The sequence below is a fragment of the Lycium ferocissimum genome, chromosome 2, assembly GCF_029784015.1.
Source record: "Lycium ferocissimum isolate CSIRO_LF1 chromosome 2, AGI_CSIRO_Lferr_CH_V1, whole genome shotgun sequence".
NCBI classification, from domain to species: Eukaryota; Viridiplantae; Streptophyta; class Magnoliopsida; order Solanales; family Solanaceae; genus Lycium; species Lycium ferocissimum.
The window spans coordinates 46,057,333-46,068,258 of NC_081343.1; the positions used below are offsets into that span (position 1 = coordinate 46,057,333).

The 10,926-nt window shown below is 35.4% G+C and overlaps 2 protein-coding genes across 2 annotated transcripts; one reads left to right on the top strand and one right to left on the bottom strand.

Moving 5' to 3' along the window:
- The first annotated feature begins 1,329 nt into the window (after nt 1-1,329).
- Nucleotides 1,330-5,703, top strand: LOC132040343 (probable L-type lectin-domain containing receptor kinase S.5). The gene is made up of 2 exons (XM_059430980.1): nt 1,330-2,831; nt 4,635-5,703. Exons 1-2 carry the CDS (start codon nt 1,589-1,591, stop codon nt 5,453-5,455), a joined length of 2,064 nt encoding a protein of 687 aa, XP_059286963.1. The 5' UTR covers nt 1,330-1,588; the 3' UTR covers nt 5,456-5,703.
- Nucleotides 5,704-6,798: 1,095 nt separating this feature from the next.
- LOC132040355 (2-oxoglutarate-dependent dioxygenase DAO-like) lies at nt 6,799-9,364 on the bottom strand. Its single transcript, XM_059430987.1, has 3 exons — nt 8,896-9,364; nt 7,452-7,767; nt 6,799-7,360 (listed from the first exon to the last, which is right to left on the bottom strand). The coding sequence occupies exons 1-3, from the start codon at nt 9,234-9,236 to the stop codon at nt 7,112-7,114; spliced, it is 906 nt and encodes a 301-aa protein (XP_059286970.1). The 5' UTR covers nt 9,237-9,364; the 3' UTR covers nt 6,799-7,111.
- Nucleotides 9,365-10,926: the final 1,562 nt, after the last annotated feature.

Here is a 10,926-nt window from a genome sequence, read left to right on the forward strand (position 1 = left end):
TTTTTGTTTAGGTATATAAACTTTACAAGATAACTTCTTCTCTCTCATCAAATCAAGAAACATAAACCTAGTTCTTGGGTTCCCCTTTCCAAATCAAAATCAATACGCAACCTTCCAATTCCATTGCTAAGAACCTTCATCTCCAAAATCGACACAGTGATACCTTCTCCAAATTCCATTCTTTGTATGTCTCGTTTGTCTCTCTTTCTTTGTTTCTTTTAGTTATTTACTTGTTTTTTGTCTATTGGAAATTTGAAAGAAATAAACATTAAAAGAAGATTTATGGTGCAGAATGTGAAAATGGTATTTGTGTGCAAATGGACTTGAAGGAAACTAATATGCATTTATTTGAATGTGACATTGAATCAGTGATATCAACCATCAAGGCTTGCTTTGAGTTTTAGGTTCATAAAGTACTTTTTATCCATTTTGGATTCATTTTTTTTGCGCGGACTTAAACACGACTAAAAGTACGCCCTCCCCGTACTTTTACTTAAACACAACTAAAAACGCATTTCTCGGATAGACTTTTTACTTAACACTGACTAAAAGTACGCCCTCCCGGACTTTTACTTAACATAACTAAAAGTCTGCCGGAGGGGGCAGACTTTCCCTTGAAGCATATATATATATTTTTTTTAACTTTTCAAGGGAAACTTTTAGTAATGCCTTAGCTAAAAGTGTGTCCCGAAAAATGAATAATCCTTATCCGACCCGAAGCCTAAATTGATTGAATGGCGCATTTTAAAACTTCAAATTTTGATCCGCCTCCTCGCATTAAATCATATACTAGCATAAAATGGAATATAGACTAACAAACATTGTTTTTAGATTAAAGAGAGCATATTTTGATGAATAAAGCATGCACCGAAATTTAGTACACAATTGTTCAAGTGGGTCCAATATTATCAAATATAAAAAGAATATTTAAGAAGACCAGAAGGCCCCGTCAAATATGTTTAATCCAACTAGCAAGATGTTGACCTGGAAGGGCATGTGATGAACGACCCGAAGTTTATCGTCTCTTTCCACTCCTTTTAATTTCAAAAGAATACTCTTACAAATCATATAAAATGCAGAAGAAAACAATGAATAAATAAAATATAATACGGTAACAAGCTAAATATTGTTTTTACACTAGCGATGAATTTTAAGTACGGAGTATATGTGACAGGATGCCAGTAACCCTCCTGTTCTCCTTATTTAATTTACCACTTACATGTTTATCAAAAAATTGTTATCCAATAAATATTATCTTATTGTGTACGCAACTTTTATAGTATCAGTATAACTTAAATTCAAAAGAATAATAAAGAATCAGACGAGGGGCATATTCCAGGTAATGGCATGAAAGAGTGTGAGACCAAACCAATAACTTGTTCAAACTTCAAACTTCTTTTTCTTTCTCCAGCACTATAATTTAAGTAGTACTTATCTCATTTTCATCACTCATTGATCAATTATTTTATTTGCATCTACAAAAAAGTAAGACAACCCCAACGTGCTTCAAAGTTTCTGCTCATTGTTTCCTTCTGTTCCCCCTGTTTTCTTGTCCATCACCTAATCTACTTCCTCTGTAGCTGATGAAATGGGATTGTTGACACCAAAAACACTGACCATTTTCATATTTCTTTGCTGTCTTCAACTCAAACTTCAAGCCAAAAAACTAGAACATTTCAACAAAGTATATCCATCTTTTGATGAAACTTTCTTTGACATCTTTGAAGTTGAAAAACCTGCAACAATAAGCAACGGTGCTTTGCAGGTGACACCTGATTCTGCTTCATCTGATTTCAACCTCAATAATAACTCAGGAAGAATACTCTTTAAGAAACCTTTTAAGCTTTGGGATGGTGATGTCTCTGATAATAAAACAAGAGTTGCATCTTTCAACTCTTCTTTTCTTGTCAACATATACAGGCCAAAAAATGAAACTGCTGCTGAAGGTTTAGCATTTTTGATTTCACCAGATTTAGATAAGCCACCTAATAGTCAAGGTCAGTATTTGGGGTTGACAAATGCTACTACTGATGGCAAATCTAGTAACAAAGTTATTGCTGTTGAGCTTGATACTTTTAAACAGAACTTTGACCCTGATGATAATCATATTGGTATTGATCTACACAGTGTTAGATCTGTAAAGTATGAATCTTTATCATCCCATGGTATAGAACTTGCTCCTATTGGTGCAAGATTCTATAATGTTTGGGTACAATATGATGGAATCAACATGGTTCTTGATGTTTATATTGCTGAACAAGCAGAGAAAAATGGGTCTACACCACCTTTGCCAAACAAGCCCATCTTAACATATAATCTTGATTTAAGAGACCACGTAAATCAAGAATCATATTTTGGGTTTTCTGCATCAACTGGCAGTAATTACCAACTCAACTGTGTGTTGAGATGGAACATAACAGTTGAGTATTTCCCTGATAAAAAACATCCATGGTTGAAAGTTGGTTTAGGTGTTGGGATTCCAGTACTGGTGCTATTGCTTCTTGGAGCAGCATATATAGGGTATTATTACAACAAGAGAAGAATTGACAGGTCACAGTCAAATATTTTGGGTGCACTAAAAAGTTTGCCTGGAACCCCACAAGAGTATAAGTTCAAGGCATTGAAGAAAGCTACCAATAATTTTGATGAAAAGAATAAGCTTGGGCAAGGGGGATATGGAGTTGTTTACAGAGGAATTTTAGCTGGTGAGGATAATAAAGATATTGCAGTCAAGTGGTTTTCTAGGGAAAGAATCAAAGGTGAAGATGATTTCTTGGCTGAGCTTACTATTATCAATCGTCTCAGGCATAAACATCTTGTCAAATTGCTAGGTAAGTCTTTATTTTTGTTGGAACATAGGTTTTTTACACTTATTTCTGCTTATAGTACCATGAATTTCATGTTTTTGAGTAGTGTGCTAGAGTTATATTCTGCCTGTTCTGTCTATGATCTTCATAGTAGTTAGGGAAATGGTACTGATAATTATCTATAATATATAAGTTAGCAAAAAAAAAAAAAAAAAAAAAAAAGAGGTTAAATGGCGACTGCAAGAATGTGTGCGCTCACAGCTTGTAGCTACAAATTTGAGTCTCAAATAAGGCCAATCTCCAATATTTCCATTAAAAATAAACTGTGCAAATAGTGTAAATTTTTTTTGTATATACATAAATTGTTGAACCCCTTTGACGTAAAGGAAATTTCTAGTGTAGCTCAAATGTTGCTCCAATTTTCTTTAGAGCATAGGTTTGAATCATATTTGAGGTTCTTGCATTTTCTTGAATTCCCCTTAGAATTCTTGTTCCGTTCCTGCCATAAATTCGCAATGAGACAGGGGCAATGGGTAGGAATCAAGTTTTATTGAATATAGCAATCAGAAACAGAAGTTGTTGGATGTTGTTTGATTCTCAATGAAAGGGAGAATTCATTAACAGGGAGTCCCTTGATGGGACTTGAGAGAATGGTTCCAAAAACCTCGTAAAAGTTACTGACATAACTTAAAGCCAAGATTGGTGGGACATCAACTTTAATACTACTATATGTGATAATAGAATCGTTAACCGCTTGAGCACATGCCTTATCTTTTTATGCTTTTCTTTTCCCAGTAACTTTCCACTCGGTGATCCATGAGCTTACATGATTATTCAACTAATTTGTGTAATTTTGACGCAAGTGACGAGATTAGTCTTTTTAGTCTGACATTTAGCATGCTAGGAATTTACTAAGTTGGATCATCTTCTGCTAAGCTGATTTCTCCGTTTGGAGAATCAAAGCCTTCATGAATTCTTGTAAATTGATCCTCCTTTGTTGTCTTCAAACTCTTTTTACCTTCTTGGAATTTTCTAGTCATCCCAAGGATTTGTCAAAGCTTTAAGGCTTAGTTTCTTTTAGCGGAAACCAAAATTCACTAATCCGATTAACTAGGTTTGTGGTGCATAAGGCCCACTAAAGTGAGAAACTGTCTGAAATTGAGACTCTAGTTAAGGATGGAGGGATCACATTTATCTCACCACACTCGGTGGTAAATGTCTTAATAGTTTGATTCCTGTCATTTGGTAAGTGACAGTTTCTGCCAAAAATATCATGGAAGTAAGAAAAACTAATGGAATGCCTTAAAGTTTTGACCAAGAACCACCTTGCTGCTGTGGTCCCTCCAATTTAGAAGACCAGGACACTATCTTGAAGCCCTTATGATCATCCTTCGCAGACCATGGAATATGCTCGTAAGCAGACACTTGTCAAACCAATTTTCTGTGCCATATATGTCAAAAAATGAGGAAGCTTCCTTCTTGGCCCTACACCCCCTTTCATGCATTGTCAACGATTGAGACAAGTTTTGGATGTTAATAGAATGATGGTAAATTAGATCCACTGAAAAGGACATTGACTTGGTATTTTAGTATACATTCATCTTCAAATACCTACTCTATTTGTCATCTACTCTCGTCATCTGACCCTACAAAGAGATAAGGTTTGAGACTCTCTTTTTCTTGTAAAATACAACATAAAGTTGACCATTTGTGTATTCTGCATATTTTTCTCTCTACAAGTATGACAACTTTATAAGTATCACATTAGATAATTTTGTGCGTCTCTAGATGATTTTTTATTGATAACATTACATGTTATGGTTACAGGATGGTGTCACAAGAATGGAAAGCTACTGCTTGTATATGAATACATGCCTAATGGCAGCCTAGATATGCACCTGTTTGCGGGACCAGATAAACAGCCGCTGAGCTGGCACGTCCGCTACAAGATTGTGCAAGGTGTCGCCTCAGCATTGTCCTATCTGCATAATGAGTACGAGCAGAGGGTGGTCCACCGCGATCTAAAGGCAAGTAACATCATGCTCGATTCCAAGTTCAATGCGCGCCTTGGGGATTTTGGCCTTGCACGAGCCCTTGACAATGAGAGGACCTCTTATGCTGAGGCAGAAGGAGTACTTGGCACAATGGGATACATAGCACCAGAGTGTTTCCACACGGGGAAAGCCACCCAGCAATCTGATGTGTACGCGTTCGGGGCAGTGTTGTTGGAAGTTGTATGTGGCCAGAGACCTGGAACCAAGGTTAATGGCTTTCAATTCTTTGTTGATTGGGTTTGGTACTTGCATCGCGATGGACGTATCTTAGAAGCTGTTGATCAAAGGCTTGGAAATGACTATGTTGCTGAAGAAGCAAAGAAACTTCTACTGCTTGGTTTGGCTTGTTCACATCCAATAGCTAGTGATAGGCCTAAAACACAGGCCATAGTTCAGATTATATCAGGGTCAGCACCAGCACCAGAAGTTCCACCATTCAAGCCAGCCTTTGTATGGCCATCAATGATGCCAATTGACATAGACTCAAGTGTTATGGACACAACATCCATTACTACTTCTCACTTCAATTCTGGATGGAGTCTTGATTATCAAAGCAGGGAGAGCCCATCATATGCAGACCACTCTTTGGTGTAGTTACTTTGGTAAAACAACTATTACCAAAAGGAAAAAAATGATATTTTTGGCCGTCTACTTTTTTTTATTTACTGTAATTATGTTTGCTGGGAAGGTAAAACATTTCCTTCAGTTTTTAACATTTTGGTTTGATGTTTTTTTGTCACTTCAATTTATGGGGCAGGATCAGAAGATCAGAACAGCCCATGTACATTCATAAAACTCATTAGTGTTACATTATGTCATATTTACTGTTGCTCTTTATTAGACATGCTGATGATCTTGGACTGGTTTAAAGCAAGTTGTAACTAACATTTGAAACCAATTGCAAGGTTCTGAAAGAACAAATTTGTTAAGGTGAGTAAAGACCAATATCTCAAGTGCTAAACTAGTATGCATAATACCAAGTAAAATAAGTTCTTGACTGCAATGTATCTACTTCTACAAATTCACCCTCCTGTGCTTCTGCACTATCTAAAAGATACATAACGGCATAGTTCTCCACAGGGTCCTCTATTACTTTTGGTGCTATTCGAGCATATTGAAGAACACAGTTGATAATGCTAATCTCCGGGTTTTTCTCTTACAGTATGAAATAACACAGACCTCACCAACAACTATCCTTCAGTACCCAGACTAGTAGAGTTCAGTTATATGAATCCTCTATATTCATTTTGGCACTATATAGTCCCATTCCATTCCAAATGAGATAAACCTAAGACAAGGAGAGAGAAAAATACCGATGCAGATTGGAGATAGCTTTTGCAGTTATTTGTTACCTTTAGCCTTTAGGTTTCTTTTACAAAACAAAGGAATTAACTTGTTTCTATCTGGAGTTGCATGAAGCAGTTAAAGCAGATGAGTTCTTTTCTTGTAAACTCGAGCTGGAGACAGGGAGACAATGGAGATACCTCCCCATCAACTGTAGACCAAAACAAAATGGAGACTAAAAATTCAGTGTCAGTGATTGATTTGCAGTACTTCCCAAGGCAATCATTGAAGTTGATTGAGACATTTGAACATTGGAGATGCTTCAGGATTTTGAACCGTGACAATAGTCTCAGTTGGAGGAGATGAAGGAACTACAACAATAACAAGTCTTGATACATACAATTTAATACCTGATTTTTTGTACCAAAACGGTCTGTGGAGATACAGTTTTGGTTTAGACATTATAGGAAGATATCACCTTACTTCTCCGAGGATAATGACGACAACAAATTCTCATCAAATCTCCTTCCATTTGTGACTCCCTTTAACATGTGTCAATTCTGAATGCCAAAAACGATCTCTCTAGCATAACTTGGAATCTGTAGGTCGAAAGACTTAAGAAAAAGAAATGGTACTAGTACATACAAAAAGAATTCCAGGATCTCAAAAGTAATGAAAGATAAGACTTGTTTAATTCTTTAAAATACATTAGATAAGAATTCCAGGATCTCAAATTGTAATGAAAGATAAGACTTGTTTAATTCTTTAAAATACATTAGATAACAGAAGAGACAATATAAAGATGGATCATAGATGCTTTGTTGATATGCATAAACCAGAGAGGGCAGACTACGCCACTACAGGCTATTGCAGTATGAAATCCCACAAAGATTTATTTTCTTTCCTACTTTCAAGTTCATTAGCCTAAATCAATATAAAGGAGGCCAAGAGATACTCGCGAAAGCTTTACAAGTTAGTGCGCATAAGATCAAGAGCTTCCCCTGCCTGCAACTTTGTTGTCAACCGGAGCTTTCTATAATCATTGAAAGTAAAAGGAACATAGACACGGGGGTGTTCAGCATCCACCAGCTCTGGTGGTGGTTCCACTTTTGTGTCCCTTGGTCCCAAGAGAAATGAAGCAATGGACACTCGTATTTTTGCTTCCTTGCATATCACTCTGTGCTTAACAGTGTAAAATCTTCCATTGCTCCATACCTTCACATAGCAAAAAGCAAGTATGATTGTTTAGTTCTTTTTTCGATCTTAAAAGGAGTAAGGCAGTAGGAAAGAGCAGCAGCATACTTACTGTGCCTATGTCTCCAAGATTCACAAGGAGGGTGTTTGGCCAAGGATCAACTGCAACAAATTCACCAGATTTCTTCATGACCTCAAGACCGCCAACATTTTCATCATCCTGTAGAATAGTAAGGAATCCTGAGTCTGTGTGCATCTGAACGCCAGAGGAACCTACAGCTTCCGGGGTGAAGTGGTACTTGTTTATCCTAAACTGACAAGGCCATTCCTTGAAGGACACATTTGACAGTCCCAACCCTGTGCCCATCTTTCGCACGATGTCCATCATTAGTCCATTAATTGCTGCAGCATACTTCATGATTGTCTCTCTGTTTACAGTATGAATCAAACTGCTTTTAGCATTCTAGTAGAGCAGTTTTTTGGAATTTTCTTCAATGCAAAACGTAAGTGTAGTTTACACAAACATGCCCCCCATTATTCTTAAAATATATTTATATATCAATTTTTGGAAGGCTTCTGTGTTCTTCTGCTTCTACTTGTTTTCTCTCGTTCTCTTTTTATATTTTGACTACTTATCAAGTGCATGCTTTTCATTTCTTCTCTTTTTATATTTTGACTACTTATCAAGTGCATGCTTTTCATTTCTTTCTTACTCGAGAGTTCCAACTTTTCTGAATTTCCGCTAACCTTGATTCATTGACTCTGAGCACCTCTAAGTAAGAAACGAGGAATCACATTAACCTCTTCATTTAGATATATTTCAAGCTGCTGAGCAAAGTAGTTATAAGTAATAATAAGGTAACCATATCAATACAAAAGTATACATAAGGTAAGGTTTCCTTTTCCTCTTTTTCATTTCTCAGTATTGCTATGCAGAGACTAAGCTGAAGCTGGTTTTACTTGACACAAGCACAAGCTTTTGAATGTGTGATGAAGGAGTTATACGAACCCAGAGATGGATAAAGCGTTGGAAGTTTTTGAACTTGGATTAAAAAAACTGCAAATTTAGTAACACCTTGCTGAATAGGTTCTTAGATTTGTGTTTCACTCCTAAGGTATGTGCCCTTTTAATTATTACCAGGTTAAGGTCCAGCAAACTAATGATCTGGAATTGTTTGATTTTGGCATAACAATAGAGGGGAGAGCCAATCAACAATGGTGAACTGCATATACTATATCAATTGTATCTTGTTCCAGGTATGATTAGCTTTCTTTATTAGCTTCATTGACCATATAAGTGCCCTAGATTATTTTACTCACATTAAGTACCAAACTCACTAGTAATATTAGTAAATCACTTCAAGATCCCACCAGCAAGTTGCTAAGGCAGCTAAATATTACTCAAAATTGAAGAACATCAAGGGTATCCCCAATAAATGAACAAAGAATCCAACTTTTTCATTTTCGTAACTCCAACACCAACTATTTATGCACAAAGAACTCAAATTTTCATTATCAAGAAACTTAAAAAATAAAAGTCAAACAAGAAATCAAACCTCTGGTGTACGGATGCACCCAACTGAGTACAAAATTCAGCTACACCTTGAGGAGAAGACATGTCATAGAGACCCAAAGCTTCATAAAGTGGATTCTTTTCACTAGGAGACATGTACCCTGATCCTGCTATTACATCCTTGTTACGTTTCTTGATTTCAGTTGGAAGATCAAACAATGTCCTCACCACTTCTTTCATCTCTGCCATTAGTGAAACTGGAAGCATATCATCATGGTTTATAATTCTGAAGCAACCCAATTCTTCACATGCCCAAATTAACTTTGATGATTGTCTTGGAAAGTCCTGTAAATCTATTACTGGCACTGAATTTTCACTCTCCATTTTTGTTTTTTTTGCTCTTAACTTTAGTTTATTTTGAAACTTGGGTGTTTTTTTACTTGTTTGAACTTTGTTTTCTTATAATGAAACAAAGTAAAGACGTGAAGAATTTGGATGCGTTGAATTTGAGAGGGAAGACCGACAAACGTGAAGAATTTGGATGTGTGTTGAATTTGAGAGGGAACACACTTTCGGTCTGTCCGCGGGATGGTCGCAACTCTTTTGGACATACAGACACACTTGAAACATACATCACTCTCGTGGGGGGAAAAAAAAAATTAAGGGCCTGTTTACAAAGCCACCCACGTAATTGGAATTGGGTGTAATTGGATCTAATTACACAGTTTGAGTTATTTATTTGACTAAATAATTATATAGTTATATGAAAATTGGGTGTAATTACACTCTGCAATTCTCAGGGGGTTGAGAATTGGGTGTAATTACACCCTATAATTATAGAATTACTTTTTAGTTTGTGTTCTTTTGTATTCATTTTTTATTTCTATTATTTTAATTTCTTTTGATTTTTTATTTCTATTATTTTAATTTCCTTTTTATTTTTACTTTTTAATTATTTTTATTTTTTGAAATGTATTTTTCTTTTTATATTATTTATTTTTCCTTTCCTTTCTTCTCATTCCCAACCTTTACTTCTTGTGGTTCCATGTAATTGCTCGTATTTTATTTTATTTTATTCATTTAGCATAACCGTGTTATTATTTTAATTTTTGAAACTACACCTCTTAGAATTAGAAAGAATGAGTCAATAACAAACTTGGCATATATATAACGAGTGACGTTATTAAAGTACAATTTCATTGTAAATGAGGTTATACAGAGGCGGATTCAGAATTTTAAGACGGCGGGGGCACTATTATCTTAGCATAAACACTAACAAAAATTTTAATGACGACTGAGGGATAATACCGTATCGGACCGGTCACTAATAGCGTAGTAGTGGCGAAAATACAAGTATATAGGTCAAATATGTGTAATAAATAAAATTTAACACAGTGAAAGAGATAGCTCAGTGGCTAAGGTTGTGCAATATATGGTGACAGTGCAGGTTCGAATCTGGGCAAGCTCATTTAAAGCTTATTGTTTTCCTAAAAATAGGCTCAAACAAATAATTAAAAGTGACATTCGGGTTCGATCCGAGGTGACATATAAGGGAAGCTACAGTTGCAACCAACACCTCAAAGACACTTTCGTTTGTTAGAGTGCATAATTAAATATATACTAATTTCTCAAGGTATAACACATATATATACATAATTTTTTTCGAATGATGGGAGTGCACGTGCACTCCCACCTTCCATGTGGTTCCACCTCTGAGGTTATAGACTTATATTTTCCCTTTCTTTTGAATTATTTACTTAACTTACATTGGAACTTACTTATGTAATGTTGGAATTTGACATAAGAGTATTATGTTAAACTTTTTCTTTTGGATTTTGAATTTAGGTTATATTTTCAATTTTAAGTTATTTGCTTTCACATTGCATGTTGTTTATTTTTCACTTATATTTGATGAATTTTTTGTGTCAAACATTTGAATAATGTTATGGTATTATATTTATAATTTTTTTTTTCTAACTTTCAATCCATAACATGCTCACAAAAAAAGTCTTCTTTTAAGTTTTATAACTAATTAAAATTAAATATTATTAATTTGAAAAATATATATCAATTA